A 25,974-nucleotide genomic window follows, 5' to 3' on the forward strand; every position below is an offset into this window, starting at 1 on the left:
CAAACAAGATCCAACATTCCAAACTGGCCGTCTCTCTATCCTGTAACTTAGCCATCAGTGGTGGAAAAGTGCAAGGATCGTCTCTCTTGCCAGGTCCCCTTTGAGTGGATACATGCACACAGCTTGGATGTTGATGCATCCAGAAGTATGCTTAACTAGAAGATCTGGAGTCGTCCTAAGGTATGTACCCGTCTGAAGCAAATTCAGCTCTTGGTGCAACATAACTGGTTCTCCCTGAAAAGCCAAAATTGGAGTTTATGCGGCCTGGTCAATGCAGACCCTTCTCCTTTTCCTTTCACTATTTTACCGGGGACTCCATATTCCTAAACTTCAATACCACTTCCAAAAGTACAGAACCTTGGTGCCCTCTTGACAATTATCTCTCTTTAATTCCCCAAGTAAATGCAGACATCAAGGTAACATTCCACCATTAATGACTGCTACTGAGCATTCCACCTTTCTACATATCCATGTGATTAGTGTCTTGGTTCTTGCCGTAGTGGCATCTTAGATGTACTACTGCTGCTGCTGCAGATTGTGCAATTTGCAAAGGCCCACAGCCAGGTGTTGACACATTCCAAGAGAGGGTTAAGACCCTCTAGATTGCCCATACAGGGCAACACAGTGCCTGTGATTGGCCATCATAACCCTTCTGGTCATCTGCTCAACTACTTGAATGCACAGTCTCTCACCTTTACATTCCAGAAACATTTCCTAAAGTTCAGAGCAGCCTGAAAACACACCTCTTCTGTTCTGCGATTCACTGTCTTGAGTAGATGTAGTCCTTTTCCATAACATTGCTCCGTTCAAACTCCTGCCACCAGCACTGGCATCTTAGACTCCCCCATCATGACTTGTCATTCAAACTGAAATGACAAGAGACAGTCACATATTCTGTATGATACACTGAAGACTGTCGCTTTCCAGAATCAGAGGTGCTTCTAAACTGCTTCTAAACTGCGCTGTGCATCATACCATCTTGCATGTAGCTCTCTTTTGAAAGTGAGCATTCTGAGATGGTATAAATGTGTCATACATGGATTCACAAACCCTGAACTGAATAAAATAAATCAATCAATTGATATAAAAGAGTGCATGAACATTTCGTTTTGTGATGTCCAGTCTAAGAAGTAGTTAGTCACTGACCACACCCTACGCATGTTTCGTAAGATCTTTCGGTGGCTCCCAATTGACAGCAGAAAGACCGTCTTTCAAGCCCTCGCCAACAGCAGGCTGGACTTTGGCAACACTATTTACATAGGAATCACTGCACGCCTCCTGAAGAGACTATAGACAACACAAAATGCAGCTGCTAGACTCATCATTGACTTCCAAAGACAGACTCAGATCCCCCTCATGTCACCCTGCACCTCAAGAAGCTACACTGACTCCTAATCCAGAAGAGACTCCAGTTCAAGATACTGACCCACACATACAAAGCCCTGCACGACGAAGGACCAGCATACCTCAGCAAACAAATGACCTTCCACCAACCAACCAGACACCTGCAATCCGCATCCCTTTTTCTCTCAAACACCCCCCGGATCCGCCTACAGCGGAGGACGCTCCTCTTACCTAGCAGCCAAAGCCTGGAACGACTTTCCCCTTCATCTCAGGAACGCCACATTGCTCCGGGAATTATGAAAAGGACTCAAAACATGTATGTGTGAATGAACAGAACACCATGAAGCAGCTAGCAACTCCAGCGCCTTAAGACCCTCACAAGTGATTTGCTGCGCTTTATAAATCCTGATTGATTTATCGATGGCTGCACTTATGTTTCTCCCTCTGGATCTCAACAAACACTTTGCCCATATTTCGTTCCCTCTATGCTCAGGATCAATATTTCTCTAGTTGTGCTATGTAGCCTTTCTACTGCACATGAGGTTACACCAGCCTCTGCCCAATGGGTAGCTTTTTCAGAGGGCCATATCTTAGAAACGTTCTACAAGAGGGTTCAGCTCGACCTTTCAGGGACTATTCTTGCCACCTCAAAATTCAAAAGAAGTCTTCAAATCACCTGCAGGCTTCCCATGTCATGACAGTTTTGTCTTGAGGCTCCTTTGGAAGTCCATGAGGGAGCGGGAGGTTCTGAGGTGGTTTGGGAGGTCGTTCCAGGTCTTGGCTGTAAGAAATGAAAAGGAGCGTCCTCCACTTCTGGTCTTCTTGATGTGAGGGCAGTGGGTCTTGTCCGGATGCAGATCAAAGGTGTCTGGTGGATTGGTAGAAGTTGAGGTGGTGGTTGAGGTAAGCTGTACCGGTGTTGTGGAGAGCTTTGTTGGCATAGGTAAGTAGCTTGAATTTACATTATTTTTGGACTAGGAGCCATTGGAGTTTTTTTAAGTGTGGAGAGATGAGGTTCTTTCGTGGGATGTTGAGGATGAGTCTGGCGGCGGCATTCTAGGTGTTTTGGAGTCGGTGTAGGACATGGGGTGGGATTCTTATGTAGAGGATGTTTCCGTAATCAAGTCTACTTGTGATACGAGCCTGGGTGACTGTTCGTCTGGTTAAGTGGGATCCACTTGAAAATCTTGCGTAACATTTGCAGGATGTGTAAGCATGATGAGGCGACAGCATTGATCTGTCTGCTCATAGAGACGTTGGTGTCCAGGATGATCCCGAAGTTCTTTGCATGGTCTGCAGGGGTGGGTGGGGCGGGGGCCAAGTTCAGAGGGCCACCATGAGGCGTCCATGGGAATGGTTGTGGCCGAAGATAAGGACTTCAGTTTTGTCTGTTAAGCTTGAGTGACAGCAGAAAGACCGTTTGTTTTTCATCCAAGCAGCGATATTGCTCATGCAGTTGGCAAAGTTTGTTTTGGCGGTGCTGGTTGAGTCGTTAAGGGAGAGGATGAACAATGTGTCTTCAGCGTAGGATACCATGGGCTCAGACAATGTCCGCGTGGGACGTTGTGTAGACGTTGAAGAGTGTTGGGCTGAGCAACGATCCTTGAGGGACTGTGCAGATGAGTTTCTTGGGTTTTGAGGTGTAGGGGGGAGGTCTTAACTCGTTGAGTTCTGTCAGTGAGGAAGGATGATATCCATTTGAGGACCAGTCCACAGATACCCAAGTGCTGAAGCTTTCTGATGAGTGACTTGTGGGAGACCGTATCGAAAGCTGCAGAGACGTTGAAGAGGATGAGTGCTGCCATTTCTCGTCAGTAGAGGATGCTTCTGATGTAATCTTTGGCCTCAGTGAGGGCTGTCTCTGCTTCAGTTGGTGCAAAAGCCTGACTTAGAAATGTCTGTGAGCTGATGGAGTTCTAGGTGGTCTGCAAGTTGATTATTGAAGACTTTCTCAATGTCTATAGCTAGAAATCCCAGGAGCGAGATGCATCTGTAGGTGCTGAGGGTGTTTGGGTCCGCTGTTGGTTTTGGTTTCTTCAATAAGGCATTGATTTCTGCATTTTTCCAGCAAGACGGGTAGGTGGTGGTGGTGGTTATGGTTGTGTTGATGATAGCGGTGACACCTCCAACACCACTTATGCCAAATGTAATAGACTTGAGGACAATTTCGAGCCAGCATGAGTGGGTGACAGCCTCTGTACCGTCTCTACTATCCCCAGATATTTAGTCATGGGCATCTTTGGAGGCTTTTACTATCTTAAGTAACTGAGGCAGCATGTCCTTCCTGTGAAATCTGCCAACCCTTTGAAGATTTAAGCACCTAAAGCATTTTTCTGAAGAATCCTTGCTCGTAGCCTGCGACCACAGCTGCTATAACTTCAGAATTGGCATAATATTTACTTAAGAACACCCAGCGATATGTTCAGGACACTACCACTGTCCTTAAGGAGCTGACCTCTTTCATCTCCAGAGATTGCTCAGGTGAGGAATGCTTTCTCTTAAGGCCATGAACCCTTGGCATAGACAAGTGTCGCTCTAGTGCCCTCCCTGCCCCCAAGTGCTCCAACGTAGTCTTATTCTAGTGTTTATGATTTCAATTAAAACTTTGTGATGTTCTTAGAGCTAAGCTTAAAGGGGCGCTTCTAGTTCTCCTAAGTGAAGCAGGCAAGACCTTACACCATCAATTCTCCAAGATTCTGTTTCCTCGGTTACAAACACTTGAAGGCAGGCTTGGATTGGAGTTACAATCCCAGTGAATGTCTGGAATAGGCTTCTGTTCAGTAAGGAAAGGAGCCGGCTAAGGTTTTCTTGGTGCAGCTTCTTTTCTACCTGCAGTCTGTTTATTCTAACATTGAGAATTAGGGCCTAATGTAGAGAAGGATGGTAACAGAACCTCCACCAAAAAGGTGGAAGTCCTGTCCACTCGCTACTGTTCCCTATCTCTTTTAGAGTGCAGAGGTAAATCCAGTGCTCCCAATGGCCGAGCCACCACAGGCTCGACCGTAGGAAACACCCGGAGCCGAGGCCAGCAGAAATTGGATCTTTTTATGTATCGTGCCACCGTGTAAATCAAGCGGGGGAGTAATTTTAATTCCTTGCACCAGGACCAACAAAACCCTCACTTTTGTTGGTATGATATCCAGGTATGCTTTAGAGAGCACATTTGAGAGTGCAAATGTGTAAAATTTGAGGGAGAAAACACTGAGTCAGTGAAGAGACAGAGAGGCAAAGTCTGAAATGGGACCCAAGGGTGTGAAGGAAACTAGAAACTGGACCTGGTGTACCTTAAGCTGCAGGGCACCTTCATAATCTTAGAGAATGTTGTATCTCTTTTCAGCTGATCATAGCTGCTTTGGGTCTTCTAAACTGGTCCGGTGAGTGAGCTCAGTCTTTGCCCAAGTGGCAGCTTCTGTGTCACAGATACAGGATGGAGAACTTTGAGCGTCGAGTGGCGCCACTGAAGCCGTCATTGAGGGAGGCCCCTCTCTACATACCAGCACCAGTCATGTTCTCATGGCCAATGAGGCAAACACCTGCCAAGCTCTGTCACGCGTCCCCCAGAGGGACCGGCTGAGTCACCCAGGCTAGAGTCAGGGAGCCCACAGAAGAAAGTGGGAAGTACTGAAGTTAAATTCAGTACTGAGTTTGTACTTTCTCTCAGGCACCACCCCAGCCAACGAACAACCGGCAAGCTTTCACCCAGCAGATTCGAAGACGTGTACAGTTTCTGAGGCCCACCTGCCAATGAAAGACCCCTCTCCCAGATAACCCAGATGAATCAAAGTCCACACCCATTCCCACCATTAGTAGTATATTTTCTCCTTTATGACTATTGCGAGCCTGCGCGGCTGAAGCTATGGCCATGCTCGCCGTAGTCGGAGAATAGCAGATGACTGTCAATGTAGTAGAAATTGACATCTAATTTGGACTCGATTAATGGAAAGGAATTTCTGGATCGGTGATCACAAAGTAAAGAAAAAAAAAATCAGTCACTAGACAGACCTGGAACAAGTACTGTCCAATGAAATGGCTCTATGCTTGTGAGCAATGCTTAGTCTGTAAAAAATAAATAAATAAGTGCAAAGGCCCAAAGATTGTGTTAGGAGTTCACCTCCGGTGCTTCAGAATGACGATGTAACTGAGCACTAAGGAAGCGAGGTCTTGATTCCACCTCATGCCACTTTCTTCCACCCCCCTACATATCCTGTTATATCTCATTCTTGTAGGTTCTTTTCCATCTCTGCTTTCTCTCGTCGTCATTATTTTGTGATCCTTCACTTGCGTCCTTGAATGTGTTTCTCTCTCATGCTGTGAGCCAAAGTGTAATAAGGAAAAATAGGTCCTGGTCCCAAAAAAGGAGTGGTAGCGGCCACCATCTGTAACCATCAACACTAATTCATCAAAGTTTGCAAAGAGAAAAAACTCTAAAAATAATTGAAAGTTACAGCAACCAATGACTGTAAGGCTGGCTGATCAAAATGTCAATAATACAACAATGACTGGGGAGGCTGATCTATTGATCCTCTATTGGTTTGCTGAGGATATAATCTGTAGCTGTCTGCACGACAGCTGAAGCTATCGCCAGACAGACCTAAAATAAGCCTGGAAGTGCTACTCATCCTTGAGCTGGGTTAGTCTAAGATGTCATGTTTGAGGAAATGCTTTTGGTTCTAAATGAAATCAGAAAGTATGTTTTCTGTTTTGATTCACTTTTAGTACCAACACTACTAACTTTAGGCATGCACTTGAAAATTCAGCCACACTGCACCGGTGAAAAAAAATGGAAACTCGTTATCCGCTTGTGTAACAACGAATGGAGTGAATGCCCTGAGCCATGCTGCGCGAGGTTTGATGCCCTGGTCAGTACATGGCTCAAGCTGGTTTTACTCCACATGTGCTCTGACATACTGGCATATGAAGTTCTGTTTCCCAATGTAAACTTGGGAGTAAAATTGTAGCGCCACAGTATTTCCTTCCCCATAGATTAGGAAGCCCCAGCCACAGCCGGACTGGCAATACCAGGGATCCCCTTGCCTGGGGTCTGCAGGCATCCAGACAAAAAAGCAACCTAGGAGGTTTCCCTGCATGCACCATTGGTCACATGTGGTACCCCTGAGGGAATCCTCCGAAAGGCGAGCATTCTCATTACCAAAGCGCCTTGGGACCCTCCTTCCTGGAGAAAAGCTTGTATTACTCTGCGTGCATGGACTGAACTTCTCCTCTAGGCCATGTTTTGGCATGACCCGCTTGCACTGCCATACTGATGCCCACCCCTGCTCAGTCATCCTCCCACCACGACGCAGTCACTTTCGTAATTGTGGCTAATTACAGTTGCAAGCAGTGGGTTTTGGATGGGTGGAGGCAATGCTACCACACGGTCTAAATGAAGGCTTCGGGGTTTATGAACACCGCTGTGGCCTTATGGACACAGAGCTTTGAGTCTTGCCCTTTTCATCTCTTGGACAGTTCGCAGCCCACTGCAATATGGTCACTGCAGCAAAGAGAGCTCATCCTTGTACTCAATGTGCTCCATCGTCCCTGTAGAGCCCTTCATCTGGTGTAAGCGGAACAGCAGTCACTCTGCAAGCTGTTCTCTTCCAGTTCTGTATAAATCACCATCAGCGTCTGGGACTCAGGCACCGCTCCTCCTGCTCATCTTGGTAATACTTCAGCTCATTTCTAGGCCTTTAGTCTTTTAATACCCTCAAAATATATAGCTAGTGTCACAGACTCCATTTTCTACTCTGTTTCTCATTGTGCTTTGGAGAGACATTTGTCTCTCGTCTGTAACTAGCAGACATTTAATCCCTGCTATGCATAGTATGCTCAGGGCTGACAGTGGTTTATCTCTGTCTCCAAGAAACCTGCTTCCATGGCCCTGGGCTCAATGGGGGCTTCATGGAGGATTAAAAGAGTCCCTTAAGGGTTGGGGGGTTCCCTGTGTTATGCCCAATACACATGAGGGGCAACAAAACAAGTCACGGTGTAGGCAGACCGTAATTGCCCGCAATAACTTCCGGTGCATGCGTTCTATTACTGCAGAGTTGGGTCTGAGCTAATTTTGTGCTCAGGCAGGTCACATGTTTAGTCCAGTGACCTGGGCCCAGCATGCCCAAAGCTGCCCAGCTGGTCACTGATGGCTGTTTTGGCAGCTGGTAGCCATGGCCAGCTTTAGCGTTGGTGACGCCTGGTGTGACAACCTTTTTTTTCCGCATGTAGATATGTGTGCATGCATTGCTGATGTATGTGGCATGTGTTTTAGAGTGTGTGTGTGTGGGGGGTGGAAAGAGATGGGCAAACTAACAAATTAACAGCCAGAGCCGAGCCAAGAGTCTGGCTCGGCTCTTGGAGCCCGTGCATAAGCTGAGCCCTGAAAATATTTGCTGTGTAAAACATATAACAAACATCATGTAAACTATGATAAAGTCTATTCAACATTTGAAAAGTGTATTTCTTTAACTTATGGAAGCTTTTACATTACTAGGACACATTATAGAAGTGCACTGAAAAGTACTTATTAAAAGTGTTAGTTTTGTTCAGCAGGTAGTCTGAACTCACATATTTGAATGTTCCTTCATACACAATAATGAAGAAAAAAGAGTTTTGGTTAAATAAAATATTTGCCGAACATCACACAGTTTAAGCGGTGAAGCCGCAATTTATCCAGGTTTTGTGGTTGCACTTCATACAAATCAGTATAACAAGAGAGAGGGCCCCACAAAGCAAGAGAACAGAGCACCATTATAAAACAATAACATCAAATTTCCCCTCAGGCAAACCTCTTATTCAACAGATTCACTCACTTCACAAACTCTACGCCCTTTTCTAAATCAATCCTATATTAAAGGAACCTTCAATTAAACTAGTACCACAAGAATATGGAGAACCTCCAGATTTTTTTTAATGTATATGATATACACCATATTTAGTTACAGGTAGTTTCAATGTCAATGTACACAACGGTATAGTAATCAAATCACCATCAAACAGTTTAAAAACATTATTATACAATAAAATGTCATCAATGCAGCACAAAATAACCAAAGGATATAAATTATTTAAATATAGAAAGGAAAAGAAGAAAGAGGAGAGACTTAAGACAGCTACAATTGTCTCTTTGGTTGATGCCAATCTCCTAAGAACACTATGCTCGATACATGATGTATTGTAAAGATCACCATCTATCATATCGTGATATTACAACAGAGTCGGTAATTTCAAATACGTCAACACGTTTTGGTGGTCATCCAAAAATTTTTAGCCACCTTCTTCAGGCCAAAACATATATTTTCCTACTCAGTTGTCAGAAAATAACTAAAACCAAGGGGCGCTGTTAGGCTCTCATCTCGGGGTCTAAGTAGGGATGTTACAATTCCCCAGCCAACTTTTTGAGTGATGTTAGAGACATTTTAGGGCCAGAGATCGGTCCAAGAAGGGGGTGACTAAACTGCCACACTACATCCCTGTTGCAATCTCGCGTCAGGGAATATAATCCTCCATGTGTTTTGGCCTCTGCCAGTATGTACTAACAGCCATTTCTCATAAAGCAGCTGCTTGTCTCCTTCTGAGTATAAGACGCGTGGACACAGTATGCGTTTTCTACTAAACAATTGAGTGGGAGAATATATGTTTTGTCCTGAAGAAGGTAGCTAAAATTTTGGATGCCCACCAAAATGTGCTGACCCATTTAAAGTTACCTCACCTAAGAAAATGTCTGATTTTCAAAGGATGCCAGGACTCGCGAACACTATCCATAGTAGATGCAGCCCAGGATCTGCAGTAGACAACACCTTCCCCAGCCTGGTACATTGTGCCCGCCACTATCGCTGCATTCATACTGTCCTCTGTATACAGTATTCAGGATTTGCTGCCATGGGGCTTGGAGAGCAGAGTAGGAGTGAGAAGAGATAGGGCTGGAGCCTCCTGCCACACAGTAATGACTGGGTGAAGAGAGCAAAGAATCCCCTTACTACGAAGAGAGACTGGTGCTGCCCCACCATTTATAAACCACCATCCCTATGCCCATCACACACACGTCACCCGCACCTGCGCCCGACCCCTCTGTTACAGCCAGAGCTGCCGACTCAGAACCTGAGTGTCGCTCAACATCCTGTGATTCAGGGCAAATCACTTAATCTCCTCTTGCCTACAAAAAGAAAAATGTACGTAACCTTAAGTACTATAGCTCATGGGCCATGTTTGCTCTATATAAACTGCAAAAAAAACAAAAACACACCAGGCTCATATGACAAGCACAAACACTTTCCTTTCACAGATGAAGCTGACTCCTGCATTTTGGACTTTGAACATACCACCATCAGTGCAAGGGGTGCAGTGAAAGTGTCTCGGTATTTAGGGCTGTGTCATGGCTTGCTATGTCGCCGTCTCTCATCTCAAGCTCTATTTTAGGAACTGCCCGTCCATACGCCATCTGTGAGCATGTGAACCCCGTTGCCCATCATTTGTTTCCACAACAACTGATGCCGTGAAAATAAAAGGTGGAAAAGGAGGCTGATTTTGCTCACAGCCAAATAGTGCCCCCTGAGGTTGGCTCCTGGTCTGACGGGACCGGTCGCACTGCCCTAAAACCCGCCCTGCTGGCCGCTAACGTTAGTTTTAGGGACTGTTCAGGCATGACAGAGACAGTGTGATAGGGCCAGAAGAAAACATGATGGTCAAGTATCAGTGTAGGGTCAGTGTTGGGGATAGTGGGCCAGAGCTATACAGGGGGGTTATTGGTACTACTGGGGTCTAGTGCCGTTGTACTAACACTATACTCAGGGGCGTCGTTAACCCCTCGCTTTTTCAGCTGTAGGTGGTGGGTGGGGTTCTTTATGGCCTTCTTCTGTCTGCAAATCTGCAGACCAAAGTTCATAATTAATGCTAGATATATGCATAGATGAGGGATATGTGAACAGGGAGATGGAATAGTGAAAGACTGAGTGATGGATGAAAGAATGAATAGATGACAAAATGAAGAGGTGATACAGAGGATATCAGCAGGTGGATGGAAATGGGAACGCATAGATGCTCGGATGGAAGAGTCAAAGGAGCTTTTCGAGGGAGTGCCGGCTCACTTCCTTTGCTTGCTTGGTGCCATCTGAGCTTTGGTTTAAAGTGGGGGTGCTGTAATTGTGTTGCGTTAGGTGAAGTATTTTTTGTTAAGTGCTTCATACACTAGCTGTAAGGCGCTAGGGTGATAGCTTATCAAAACATATCCACACTTAAGAATTAAGAACCTTATACTGTATGTGGGCGGGATGTAAAACATCTAATGTTATGTGGGAGGGACTTAGGAGATAAAAGCCTCTTGGAACAACCAGATGTTTTATTGTTTTTTGATTGGGGCAAGAGGTGATTGGAACCGAGTTGTCAATTAGAATCTCCTTCCAGTATTTGAGGTGCTAAACTCAAGAACTCGCTTCCCTGACCTCTTGAGGTTCCAGATAAAGGTTTGCAACGATGATTATTACACCTACTTGTTTACTGATTCTTCCCGCTGCAGGGAGGGTCCCAATGATGTGAGCCAAAGCTCTTGATTCCAGTGACCGGACAAATTCCTGGAAACACGCGGCTCAGTCTTAAATGGGTTTAGTTTCTGAAAATTTGAGGCCGTCCGAGAATGAAAACATTTGAGAATTTTAGGCAGGAGAGATCAGGGGCATAGAGCATCCCAGCAACTGGGTTTCAGTTAAAAAAGAAGTTCAGTGTCGTCTGTGTAAATATGAAACTGTGCACCTAGCTTTTGAAGCACCCAGCTTCTGACAAGGTCCATGGCGATGTTGAACTAAAGAGGGGACAAAATTGATCATTGCGGCTCACCACATTTAGTGTGATTTCAGGTGAGCAAAAAGAATCAAGATGTCTAGTCTTCTGACACTCTGAGAGAAAAGACTGAATCCAAGTGATGGCCTCGTTCCCAAGATCTAGATTGCGAGCTCTTTTAAGAAGTAGTGGGTGATGCTCAAGAGAAGTCCAGCAGCAGGAGTCTCTTGTCAGATATCCGACTGAGGTATTCAAGCTCTGACCTGCGCTCCTGCCAGGCCTGAAGCACACTTCGAGCTGTCCAGCTACTCCCTAGACTAGACTGGTAGTTTACGTGCTAGAGGCACATTGTACACAACTAGGGTCAGGATATGAGATCACTCCAATGGGTAGCATTCCATATATTGAGTTCCAGTGGAACAGGGCCACTCTCATAGGGTCAGTGTTATAGCACCCTTGTATAGCGTCTCTGTCAATGCTATACTGCTGTGCGTGGGTCAATGTCAGCATTAAATAGGAATGGAGCCAGAACTAAAGGATTTACCTTAAAGGGGCAGTGCTCTACGACCAATCTTATTTAACCAATATCCTCGCTATCAGGTCAGAACTTTAGGATCAGTGCTAAGAAGCACAGTTTTAGTGCTATACGATTGCTTTTACATCACCAAGGTGCAGGGCAGTATGAACCAGGCAGTGCTATAGGTACAGGGCCCAATTCACAAATTGAAATTTTCAACTTTTGCGTGATATGAATTTCCTTCTGCTTGTGTATCATATGATGTATGAGCTAGTAGAAGTGAGTGAAAATGTGTTTCAAACACGAGATGTTCACTAAAATAGGAAAGCCTATTGCACGGCTTCAATTTAGGAACATATATCCATTACAATCTTACTTAAAGAGACTAACTAAATCTGCCCTATTTGCTTGCAATATTTGTAGTTATTATTCTAAATTCAAAATAGATAGCAGCTGTCAAAAATTGGCTAACCTCTCGTTTATAAAAATATGGTCTAGCCCAGAATAAAAAAAGAAGGTACCTGCAAACGCTTAAAACAGTTTGGCTGCAGCGTGTCGCCGTACGCGCGCAGTGAGCGCCTTCCTTATCATCATAAGTGACACACAATCAGCAGCAGTAATGCGATCCTCATTTCCAAGGAGGGTGAAATTAACCATCAATTACAAATCTAATTAGATCCGAGTCAGAAGGCAGGTGGGACCTGCTTGAGCGATTTCACAGTCACCAGGCTCAGGAGTGGGATTGTGCTGGGGAGAGGCTCAGGAATGGAGATTGTTCTTCTGTGACGTGCACGCGATGCGCGCGAGATTAACCTGTGACGTGCTCGCGATGCGCGCGAGATTAACCTGTGACGTGCTCGCGATGCGCGCGAGATTAACCTGTTGAAGGTGGTGTCAAGCACACTGCTTCAGTCTGAACCCTATCATTAAGAAAATGCTCCTGCAACAAAATTAATAAGATTATATGTTGTTTTAAATTGTTTTGATTTCATAGTCAACAGTTGTAAAATGTATCGAATTTGAGGAATAGTAGTTCTTACTCGGGTATAGCTGACGACTGGAATTTATTTAGTAAGCAAAATGGGCTGTCACTGGTTCATAGACCAGAAGACTTAATATGCTATGAGATATGTCTATGTCGCAAAGAAATTGACCACAGTACAGCCATGACATCTGACGTGTGCAGGTATCAGCATAATGACAATAAAGCAGTTCTATTATCAATACCATAACATCAAATGAGCTGTCTGGGTGCAAGCATGTGCAGCTTTCTGGGTGCAAGCATGTGCAGCTCTCTGGGAGCAAGCATGTGCAGCTCTCTGGGAGCAAGCATGTGCAGCTCTCTGGGTGCAAGCATGTGCAGGTCTCTGGGTGCAAGCATGTGCAGGTCTCTGGGTGCAAGCATGTGCAGGTCTCTGGGTGCAAGCATGTGCAGGTCTCTGGGTGCAAGCATGTGCAGCTCTCTGGATGCAAGCATGTGCACATCTCTGGATGCAAGCATGTGCACATCTCTGGATGCAAGCATGTGCACATCTCTGGATGCAAGCATGTGCAGGTCTCTGGGTGCAAGCATGTGCAGCTCTCTGGATGCAAGCATGTGCACATCTCTGGATGCAAGCATGTGCAGCTCTCTGGGAGCAAGCATGTGCAGCTCTCCGGGTGCAAGCATGTGCAGCTGTCTGGATGCAAGCATGTGCACATCTCTGGATGCAAGCATATGCATGTCTCTGGGTGCAAGCATGTGCAGCTCTCTGTATGTTAGCATGTGCCCATCTCTGGATGCAAGCATGTGCACATCTCTGGGTGCAAGCATGTGCAGCTCTCTGGATGCAAGCTTGTGCACATCTCTGGATGCAAGCATGTGCAGCTATCTGGGTGCAAGCATGTGCAGCTCTCTGCTGAGGAAGGGAGGGAGGGTTTCTAGGTGAACAATGAAAAGACCCAGGCATGGAAATCTTACAGCCATACATATGAATATATTTATAAGACACTCCAGGGGAAACTAAATATACCATAGACGATGAACATGTGTATTCCTTTCTAGATGTGAACAAAAAGCGCACTATTATATAGTTTGTGAAGAAATAAAGCAATAAAAGTCATCTGTTATAGCAGTGAACAGGTTATCAGGCCACAACTGGATGCCTTGCAGGTCACCATGGTGATGTGACTAAGCATTCATTTTGGTATTCAGAAACAAACTCCTAAAGTAGGTTTATTTCTGAAAAGCAAAAACACAATCTCTCTGATGTGCAGAGAGGGAAATTGTTTATTTGTCCTGCCTTTCTTGGGTAGATCAAACATACATTGGAACATATGTGTTCAAAGGAGGCTGCCTTCAAATAGGGCAGCGGATGAAGGTCGCTTCCTTTGATTGACTGCAGTGGCTCCACACACCGTCAGTCACCCCCCCTCCATCTCCCCGCTTCATTTAGTTGACTGCAGTCAGTGGCTCCACACACCGTCAATCACCTCCCCACGCTTCCTTTGAATGTGCAGTCAGTGGCTCCACACACCGTCAATCACACACCCCCCCCCGCCAAGCTTTCTTTGATTGACTGCAGTCAGTGGCTCCACACACCGTCAATCAACCCCCCCTTCCTTTGATTGACTGCAGTGGCTCCACACACCATCACCAACCCCCTCCCCCCCACCACCCCTCCACACACACACACACACTCCAAATGGAGTGAGGGAACCTCAAGTTTGGCTGATCAGCAGAACTGCTGATTTGAGGTGGTTCGCCATTCCACTACATTTTAAATGACCCTCCCCGCCGCAAAAAGAAGAATTAGGGGCATTTTAACTCTGAGGAAATAAAAGGCAAAAAATATTTGCGATACCATCACTGCATGCATCTTTCCTGATCTGGGTTTGAAACAGCTAATATAATTCTATAAGAAAAGTTCAGTAAATGAAAATGAGATATTGTTCAGACAGACACATTTTTGTGGGACATTACAAAAGCAGACTCACATTTAAAAGATGCTAAATAGAATAAGAATTTTGTGTATTTCTCAAAAACGTTTTTCTCTTTCCTGGTTTTCCACCCAAGCATCCACGTGCATAGCTGCTAAGGGTTCGGGATGTCATGTTTGACACCATGCATCGCTGCTAAGGGATCGGGATGTCATGTTTGACTCCATGCATAACTGCTAAGGGTTCGGAATGTCATGTTTGACTCCATGCATAACTGCTAAGGGTTTCGGGATGTCATGTTTGACATCAGGCATCGCTGCTAATTGATCAGGATGTCCTGTTTGACTCCATGCATAACTGCTAAGGGTTCGGGATGTCATGTTTGACACCATGCATCGCTGCTAAGGGATCAGGATGTCCTGTTTGACACCATGCATAGCTGCTAAGGGCTCAGGATGTCATGTTTGACACCGTGCACAGTTGCTAAGGGATCAGGATGTCCTGTTTGACACCATGCTTAGCTGCTAAGGGATCAGGATTTCCTGTTTGACATGATGCATAGCTGCTAAGGGATCATGTTTGAGACCATGCATAGATTGCATAGAAGCTAAAAGATTGGGATGTCATTTTGACACCATGTATAGCTGTTACGGTGTCGGATGTCCTGTTTGACACCGTGCATATCTGCTAAGGGATCGGGATGTCCTTTTTGACACCGTGCATAGCTGCTAAGGGATCGGGATGTCCTGTTTGACAACATGCATAGCTGCGAAGGGATCGGGATGTCCTGTCTGACACCGTGCAAAGCTGCTAAGGGATCGGAATTTCCTGACCGACACCGTGCATAGCTGCTAAGGGATCGGGCTGTCATGTTTGACACAGTGCATAGCTTCTAAGGGCTCATGATGTCATGTTTGACACTGTGCAAAGCTCCTAAGGGATCATGACGTCATGTTTGACACCATGCACAGCTGCTAAGGGATCATGACGTCATGTTTGACACCATGCACAGCTGCTACGGGATCATGACGTCATGTTTGACACCGTGCATAGCTGCTAAGGGAACGGATGTCCTGTATGACACCATGCATAGCTGCTAAGGGATCGGTATGTCATGTTTGACACCATGCATAGCTGCTAAGGGATTGGAATGTTCTCCTTGACACCATGAATAGCTGCTAAGGGATCGAGAAGTTCTGTCTGACACATTGCATAGCTGCTAAGGGATCGGGATGTTATGTTTGACACCTTGCATAGCTGCTGAGGGATCGGGATGTCATGTTTGACACCTTGCATAACTGCTAAGGGTTCGGGATGTCATGTTTGACACCATGCATCGCTGCTAAGGGATCAGGATGTCCTGTTTGACACCATGCATAGCTGCTAAGGGCTCAGGATGTCATGTTTGACACCGTGCACAGTTGCTAAGGGATCAGGATGTCCTGTTTGAAACCATGCTTAGCTGCTAAGGGATCAGGATGCCTGTTTGACACCATGCGTAGCTGCTAAGGGCTCGGGATGTCATGTTTGACACCGTGCACAGTTGCTAAGGGATCAGGATGTCCTGTTTGACACCATGCTTAGCTGCTAAGGGATCAGGATTTCCTGTTTGACATGATGCATAGCTGCTAAGGGATCAGAATGGCCTGTTTGACAACAAGCTTAGCTTCTAAGGGATCGAGATGTCATGTTTGACACCATGCAGAGCTGCTAAGGGATTGGGATGTCCTGTATGACACCATGCATAGCTGCTAAGAGATCAGGATGTCGTTTTTGACATCATGCATAGCTGCTAAGGGATCGGATGTCCTGTTTGACACCATGCACAGCTGCTAAGGAATCATGATGTCCTGTTTGACATCATTCACAGCTGCTAAGGGATCATGAGGTCATGTTTGACACCATGCATAGCTGCTAAGGGATCGGGACGCCATGCTTGACACCATCAGCTAGTTCTAGCCAGCAGAATTTTTCAGTCCTTAAGTTGTGCATAGCCTATTATAAGGGTTGACTTTAAAATCTCAGAATGTGAGATGCTGCTGCCCAAAATCACGTGAACAAATGATTGCCGAAATACTGAATAAATCAAACATTCACCCCCAGTCAAGAGATCTGGGATAATCCATTGTTCTTTTGCTCACCATGCCACCCCAGCCATATGCAAATCTGTCTTGATCCTGCACCTCAGGGGAACAGTCCAGCCCAAACTGGATTTAGGTGTTGCATGTGGCAAGATCATATTGCCGTGTTCCAACTATTGTACTTCACCACAGAACCCCCTGGGTGCCCTGCTGCACAGCACTATACACCTACCTTACACATATATAGGTTGCAATGTGCCTTCATAGTACACACAGCACACCCCTGTGGCCATAAAGGGTACATGATATTTCACCCCCATTGAACACATCATCCGGGACTCGTGTGAGATATTAAGGGCCAGATTTATCAAGGTAAATTAGTTCGCAAACGCTGAAATTCGCAGAATTTCAGCAATTGCGATCACAATTTAGCTGTGTGCAATGCAGGTAAGTAGAAACCCACTCGCAAAATAAGGAATCACAAAATTTGCGATTCCCTATTTTGCATTTAGAGAATCGCTTTTAGAACCGGGATCCCTAGTTGGCTGAGATAGGTACCTTAGGCCAAGTGGGGACCCTCGCCTCTACGTCAGGGAAAGGAAGGATACTTTCTCAGATAACCCCTGTTCACCCACTTGGTAGCTTGGCACAAGTATCCAGGCTTATCTTCAAGGCAAATGTGTAAAGTATTTGCAACCACGCTTCCAGTGACCCAGTGGTGACACCACAAAAGGACTCCACACGAGTTTCATATAAAAACAAGTATAAGTTTATATAAAAAGATATACGATGAGACCACACAAAAGAAATCCAACATATGCGTATTTGTAATATACCTCCTGGTTGGTTATTAGGCTAGCCAGCTCTTGTAAGCTCTGGCGATATTAATGAGCAATTCTAGGTGATCCTATTCTGTCCTAATGCAATGCTATGCAGTTCGTAATGCAAGAATCAGGCACTTTGCAATGTAAAAATAAAAAAGAATCAAGCAGTTCGTTATGCAGAAATAATGAAATGCGTAATGCAACAATCAGGTAGTTCATTCTGTACACTAATACAATGCATAGTACAACAATCGGGCAGTTCGTTATGCAGAAAGAATGCAGTGCGTAATGCAACAATCAGGTTTTTCGTTCTGCAAACTAATGCAATGCGTAATGCAACAATGAGGTTGTTTGTAATGCAGAATTTATGCAATGCGTAATACTGTCCCGCTCCGATCACGGTGCTTCAGACGGTCTCTCCGCCCCTCGTACTGACTTGCGGTCAGTTTCTGTCAACATATGCCCCCAACACGGGTCTGGTGTAAGCCACAGTGCAGCTCCACCCTCAGGCCCCGGTACTGCCACTCCTTGGCATGTAGGGGCCGCGATACGAGCTGGAACAGAGAGTCGCACTGCAAGAAGGGGAGAGGCCGAGAGCGTCTCTCTCCGAGCCCGCACACCGCCCCAGGCGCTGACACAAGTTACCTGGGGGGGTGCGACCTCGCTCTCCCCTCTGCCTTTCACGACTTGGGCCTCCGATGCGACTTGGTTGATTCCGGGCCAATGACGATAACGAAGATCTCAGGCTGCAATAGGGCACATGCACACAGCGTCGCTGAGACTCCCTTAAGCCTCTTGCGTGCATGGTCACAGGGCAATCCACACGAAGGTCTCAGGCTGCACGAAGCATACGCACACAGCGTCGCTGAGTCTCACTTAAGTTCCAGGTGCACACGATCACAGGGCAATCCTCACGAAGGCCTCAAGCTGCACGAAGCACACGCACACAGCGTCGCTGAGACTCACTTGGACTCCGGGTGCACACAATCACAGGGCAATCCTCATGAAGGTATCAAGCTGCATGAAGCACACGCACACTGCGTCGCTGAGACTCACTTGGACTCCTGGCGCCCACGATCACAGGGCAGTTCTTCCGAGGGTCTCAGGCTGCAAAAAGCACACACACACAGCGTCGCTGAGACTCACTTGGACTCCAGGTGCACACGAAAACAGGACAAGCCTCACGAAGGGCTCAGGCTGCAAAAAGCACACGCACACAGCGTCACTGAGACTCGCTTGGACTCCAGGTGCCCACGATCACAGGGCACGGCTTACGAAGGTCTCAGGCTGCACAAAGCACACGCACACAGCATCACTGAGACACTTCTGGAAACTTTTGTGTTCCTGAGTTTCCACAACAGGGAGCCAGCTCACCTCGGGCCCTTGGAGTTAAGTTACTTCAGGACACAGCACAGCAAAGTCCTTTCAAGCAGGGGGACACAGCACACAGCAAAGTCCCTTTAGCCTCTCCTTGGTTAAAGCAGCAAACTGCAGGCCAGCCCCAGAACACACAGCAAGGGTCACTCCTTTCCTTCACTCTATTCAGCTATTCTTTGGCCGAGGTTCTTCTTGACCACAAATTAATTTCAGTCCTTTACAGTCTTGAACAGGCCCACTCCTGTTCAGTCTTGCTCAGTTCCATTCCAAAATCCATGGGTTTCAGCTCTCATAGTTATACCCCTAAATGTCTTTGAAGTATTTGTGTTCAGGGGGGCACTGACCCCTGTCTAACCAGTTCTGGGTGTCTCCCTGCCAGTGACACCTTCTTCCTTTGATAGTGGGGGTCTGGATCCTCAATCACTCAGCAAGGGATGGAGCCATTGTTTTATGGCGGCAGCCCAGGCCTCTTCACCTCCACGGGCTACTCCTCACCCCTACACTCCAGATGCAGGTCAGCCTGTTGCTGTCTCACCTCCTCCCCTGGGTCAAGACATTCCCCAGATCTTATCACTTTCAGATCCAGACAGTGAATCCACAACACAGAAATGTCAGAGCACAAAAACCCAGCCACTTTTAGTAGAGTGGGTTCTAAACACACAATGCAAAAACCACCTTCACAAAAAGATGAGTTATTGAATTGTGAGTTCAGACATACTAAACTTCACCTCTCCATCTTAAGCATTTGGGAAGATAGACTGGAAACATATTACACAGCCTCTCCATTCTGTCCTATGGGCAAGATGGCCTTTCAACAGTGAAAAACAAAATGGAAAGTATTTCACTGTCAGGACATGGTACGCACCTCAGTACCTGTCCTACCTTTCACATACACTGCACCCTGCCCAGGGGGTACCTTAGTCCTGCCATAGGGGTGTCTGATGTGTATAGATGTGTATAGATAGGGAAGGGTAAGGCCTGGCAAGTGGGTGCACTTGTCAGGACAACATGGCAGTTTAACAAACTGCGTGCAGGCACTGCAGTGGCAGGCCTGAGTTCTCTCTTTAAGGCTACTTGTGTGGGTGGCACAATGCTACAGGCCCACTAGTAGCATTTGTATTACCAGCCCTGACACACATAGTGCACTCTACTAGGGACTTTACTAGTAAGGCAAGCATACCAATCATGGACAACCAATTATCATTACACTTTACGCAGGGAGCACTTGCACTTTGACACTGATCAGCAGTGGCAGAGTGCTCAAAGCATCTAAGTTGGCAACACCATGTCAGAACAAAAGGTCTTGGGGGAAAGCAAAAAGTTTAAGGAACTTTAGCCAAAAAGGGCCAAGTCCAACAATGTTGCTGTAAGGAATCGCAAATTACCAACAACTTCAGGTTGGTGGTAAATTGCGATTTCCTTAAAAAATGCAATTTTATGCATTTTTCAAAGTGCCATGTGGCACACATACATGCCCCTTAGGGCATGTATATGTGCCACATGTGCACTCCTGCACATTTCAGGGGTGCAACAAGGTTTCCTTTAGGAACCCTTGCAGCCCTGAAATTGCGTGCACATTTTGCAAGCACCTATTGGGTACTCGCAAATTGCGCACGCAATTCCCATTCATTCCTATGTGCATCTTGGCCCATTGGAATGAATGGGAAGCCATTCCTTATCTGTGACTCGCAATTTGTGAGTCGCAAATAAGGAATGCGTAGGAATCGCTAAATATTAGCAGATTCCTACCTACATAGCAGTTTGCGAGTCCTTAATAGCGATTCGCAAAAAATCGCTATTAAGGAGACGCAAACTTGTACTTTCATACATGTGCCCCTTCATTTATATGTTTCCTTATGTTTGAACCTATGCACCTCTGGGACTTCTGTTTAAAGAAGTGTACATTTTATTAATGCACCAGATGGGTATAAGGCCTATTGAATGGTAACAATGTGTTGCTGCAACATGAACGGTTCACTTCAAAGGCTAAGCCGCTTCCAGCGGAACAGATTGCAGGAGCTACTGTAATTGAAGTTACGGTATCCTGTGCGGAGATGTAAGATCTATATCTGAGTAATATGTGGGCTGGAAGGACTATTTTTGCTCCCTAACCTCAAGGAAATGATTTAAGCTATCATGAGATTAATTGGTTTGAGGGGTGGAAGGTTTGGTAAAGGGAGTATTTCGTTTAACAGCTGAACCTCCAACTATGTAAATAATTCCACTAGCTAGAATGGCGAGTTTCCTCTTTATGAATATACAGTTTTAAAGCATGATTTGCTTCACACTTCTGTGCATATATGTAAATGTTTGCATTTGTTTCTAGCATTATGCAAATACACAGACTAGCCATGTAGGGGGTTTATTGAAATGATTTTCATTTCCCCTAGAATGATATAGTGCTTATCTCCAGGTGTTCTTTCATGTGGGATCCCAGTGGTGGGTTATACCTGGACTGATCCCACCAGTGGCATACGCTTTGTTAGAATGTGTGGGGGTCTTGTGCATCTATGCGCATGTGTGTGAACATGGAGATTCTCTTATTCTGCCTAATCTACGGTACCTCCACCTAATTTATAGGTTTAGGAACCATAAACTTTGCAATGGTAGAGTGTCAACTGGTTCCACCATCAGAAACCTTTAAATGGAATTCCATTCTATTCAGAGCCTCAAAGACCCTTCTAGGCACTACTGCTTTAAGGGCTTCCTTGACCTTCTCTCTGCTCAGCAGGAATTAGCAGCTGTGGGAAACAGAGGATTCCTCTTAAAATATTGTATCTTGCCTTCCAAGTAGGAAAGACTATATTTTTCAGCAGGGGTGGAAATACATTTAGCCTGCTGGGATCTGAATATATTAGCATAATGCATTAAAATTGACAACGATTTCTTGCTGTTTATCTCCATCCTAGAATCCTTCCATTCTCTGTTACTGTAAATTGTAGGTTTCACTCTGGGCTCTCCCACAGAGAGGTAAAAGCTTCTGTTATCATAAATTGCTGCAAAGGAGCAAACTAGCCCCTGTGTTGGATATGAGGGTCTTCGAATACACTGTTGAAGAAACCAAGGCTGAGAATGATGCTTGTTTTCCAGATTGGGATTAGGATATGAGAAACACGAGTTTTTGATGTTCTTCTAAGGATAGCTGCTTTGTCTGTATGTTTTGAGCTTCATGGGACATGAAGAGGGTCAGTTAAGAATTTGGCACAGCAGCTCCTCTCTTGCAAGCCTTGCACCTCCTTTGCTCCATTTTGAGCCTGGGTCAATGCTGGTGTTACACTAGGAAGCCTCCAATGCCACCACCGACATACATCAGTGATCAGCTGATAATGACTATCTCCCTGCCCTGTTTATGGTGAGCGGTGAGCTTAACTTGCTGTCTCACTCCAAGACTGCCATGTGACCGCCATGAAGGATTTGGCGGTTTCAGGAAGTGAAAGTGCACAGTGACTGAAAACCCACTGCATTAAAGAATTAAAGTCACTCTTTGGGAGTTCTGTTTCTTGAAAACTAAAACATTGATGAGTGAACACAAGAAACCTGGCATTCGCTCAGCAAAGTTCCGTGCCTTCAGTGGAGCTACTGGACTGGCGGCTGTGCTGAAGTTAAAGATGCCAGCCTGTGGAGCAGTGATCTCTAAATCTGACAGATAGTCAGTCATCTGCCAAAGGAATTGAGGTCATGGCCTCTGTTGACCTGGAAGTCCGGTGGGCCGCCAGCCTGGGTCTAAATAGTGCTGTAAGATTTGCCTATATCATGAAGTATCTGTTTAATATGAGACTTCAGCAGTGCTTAATTTGAACTGGTGGTTTCCGGTGCTCGGGATAACTTAATTGTCAACACTGGCACTTGTGACAGCCTGTCACATGGTGGCGATGTTATCTAATCTAGACATGAGCACAACAACAGTTATTTATTAATACACTGTAGATTAAAATGACTAATATAAGTCGCCCGATCCATTTTTATGGCTTTGGGGTCCTGGAACAGTTGTAGGAGGATGATGGTTAGTGGTTGTGTTGGTTCTGTCATTGGAAGCACTGGCAGGAGGAATGGGTGGTGCAACCTACAGTATCTTCCTGACAAGGGTCCTAGCACTTTTATGCTTTTTTACAAATTAGGCCCTGGGCTCCACCCAGCTACAGAGTCATATGCCATAGCACAGTTTAATCCTGTAAGGCACATCTTTCTACTGCTACAGGTCCCTTAGGTAACCAATAAAATCTCATGTGGTTAAATTGCAGGTAGTATATCATACAACAAGCATGGATTCACACTCATGTCCAGAAATGTATATACAAACAAATTCACAAGTAGCTCACACGGGCATACACATAGATACACACAGAGATCTTTGTCTTTAGTGCCAAATGTATACATCTTTTTCCCCTTTGTTTCTTGGCATGTCAAAATCTTGTTAGGTTGAGCTCCAAACCGTATGAACCAAGTGAAAGACTTTAAAGCCTTCTTCCCCTCATACGTGTTCACATGCTGCATCACATTTTGGGAGGAAAGAGGAAAACTACAAAAAGCAGTCTATCATCACAGTTCTGATTTATTGTCCTTACTGTTTTACTTGTTATAAAAATACCATGTGCTCACATGCCTAAAAAGTCTGCTTAAAGATGGTGCATCAAGTTTGTAGCAGGCGGGACATAATGCCATTTTGGAGGGTATGTTCACAAAGATCACTGTGCAGGGGATGCACATCTACAGATTCTCATTTTGAAGGTGTTTCTCTGCATGGATGACAATCTCATTATCCTACATTTCAGTTACAACCCGACAGAAATGTAAACAAATATCTTGGCCTCAGTGCTACTGAAACGGCTGATTGCCATGAACAACCTGCATGGCCACTGGACGCGTGCCTTTGATGGCTCGCTCTACAAAGGGGCTAGTTTCTTCCATATTCAAGACATGTGATGGGTTTGTGCTAAAATGTATATCAAGATTGTAGAACCTGGAGCGGTCCACTCACCCTCTCAGTTTTCCTTCCTGATGTTCAGGACAAGCGTGTCTGTATAGCGATAACGCAACTGTTACCGTTTGCATACAGATGATGTGTGAAGGGTCTGAATGTTGGTTGCCATTCAGAGAAACTCATATAGTAAGAATGTGAGCCTTGGATCAAGTCACCCTTGATGTTCATCTATGAAGAAAACACAGCGTCTACTACCTGTGCGAACAAGGTTTGTTCAGGGATCTGGACTATAGCCGGGATCTTGGAATCGGGGTCTAACCGTGTTGCATTTGTTCCCACATATCTATATGGATTTTGTTAGAGTATAGGACTGAGATGCAAACAAGGCCTATATGTATCCTAATGCTACACAGTAAACACAAAGGTACTAGATTTACTAGATTGCCTACTTACCAAATACAGTGCATTTTAAACCAGCTTCAAAGAATTTCAAATTACAGCAAGTGTGGCCAAGTCTATAATACTGATGGTAAAACGTTGGAAAACACAGCTTACAGGGGAACAACCTGAAAAAAGCTTGGTGTGCTGTTGGTAATTTCTGTAATCTTTCCAATCCAAATACCTCTTGACATCTTTCCAAATAGAAGACCTTTTAGAGAGCTGTTTGTTTAGCTGGGAACATTATGTTCTTGGATGTGTGTTTTAGAAAATCTTACCCTATAGTAATCCTTTCATGATATAGTGAGATGATTGCTGATGTCCAACATCAACACAAGAGTTTGGAAACCTAAGCTTCTATTACATAATGGGTGTGAGACCTCTGGCAGGTACTAAACCAGTGTCTACTCAAGCTTAGCACCCACCTGAATGAATTGTAAACTACAATATGAAGCGGTGAGGGCTCTGAAGCTACAAGTTCCTCTTTCATTCACCGAACTCACCTAACCAATCAATTTCAAAAAGCAAAACAGTCACTGATTGACATAGGAAACACTGCAGTCCAGTTGTTAGTACTCTGCTACTTTCACTGTTTAATTATTTTTATTTTTTTTGTGTTTCAGGGACTTTCTCAGGTAACACTCATCGGTCATGACTGGGGCGGTGCTATCGTGTGGAACATGACACTTTTTTACCCAGAAAGAGTCAAGTATGTGTTCTCTACATCCATACACTTTATAATATCTGACTTCTAATATATAATGTCTAATGTATTTAAACAGAATTTGCTAAACTACCAAAAACTGTATCTGTGTGTGTGTAAAATGCTCTCAAAGACACTTGTCTTCCTGTTTTGACAAAATGCATTGTCACAACTGGGTAGAAGTGTGAAAGTCGAGATATCAACATCCCTAAGCTGGTCCAATGTCTCGCTCACATGTCTGATGCAAATAACTCCTCTGCTCCAAATCACAATATGATGATAGCTCTGAAGACGGCTCACAAACAGAAGGTGGAAGACTACCTTTAATTCTCTAAAAAGAGTATAACCAAGACAAAAATCTAGTGTCTCAGTTCACAGACCGGGTTGTCTGTCGAAAGCCGCTTCCTGAGGCTGTTCCCTCTGCAGCTTCTCTGGGAGAAAAGAAAACTCATACCCTTCTGTGCATCCCAAATGTCTTTAGGTAATCTTAGATGTTTCCAAATCTCTTTTCAGTCCTAGACAATTCCAATTAATGGAAGGGTTGTTTCCTGTCCCTTGATGGTCACATGTTATCCCTCTGTACTTCTCCAGTTTTGAGGTATTTCCGGTTCCAGTCACCTGACAAGAAGAATGATTGTGGTCAGGGTGAGGTCTTTTATAGTCTTCGGCAATCCCTAACTCTTGTTTCCACCTTCCATTAGGATATTGATTGGCTGGCATTCGCCTATGCCCCTTGGGTGTTTACACCCTCCGTTTCTATTTTACCTTGTCAGAGGTTCAAGTTCCGCTCTCTAGAAATTGGACCCCTTCTCCATGCTTTCCGCTTTCTAGAAATGGGACCGTCCCTCCATGCTTTGCGCTCTCTAGAAATAGGACCCTTCCTCCATGGTTTCCGCTCTCTAGAAATGGGACCCCTTACTCCATGCTTTCCGCTCTCTAGAAATGGGACCCTTCCTCCATGGTTTCCGCTCTCTAGAAATGGGACCCTCCCTCCATGCTTTCCGCTCTCAAGAAATAGGACCCTTCCTCCATGGTTTCCGCTCTCTAGAAATGGGACCCCTTACTCCATGCTTTCCGCTCTCTAG

At 45.3% G+C, this 25,974-nt stretch overlaps 1 protein-coding gene across 1 annotated transcript in view; it reads left to right on the top strand.

Moving 5' to 3' along the window:
- The window catches only part of EPHX2 (epoxide hydrolase 2), a 574,957-nt gene that overhangs the window by 298,637 nt on the left and 250,346 nt on the right, over positions 1 to 25,974 (top strand). Inside the window, exon 11 of the mRNA XM_085613110.1 lies at positions 24,810 to 24,895. Within this exon, the coding sequence (XP_085469236.1) occupies positions 24,810 to 24,895 (86 nt within the window). The remainder of the gene's footprint in view (positions 1 to 24,809; positions 24,896 to 25,974) is intronic.

This window comes from Triturus cristatus, chromosome 6, assembly GCF_964204655.1.
Source record: "Triturus cristatus chromosome 6, aTriCri1.1, whole genome shotgun sequence".
NCBI classification, from domain to species: Eukaryota; Metazoa; Chordata; class Amphibia; order Caudata; family Salamandridae; genus Triturus; species Triturus cristatus.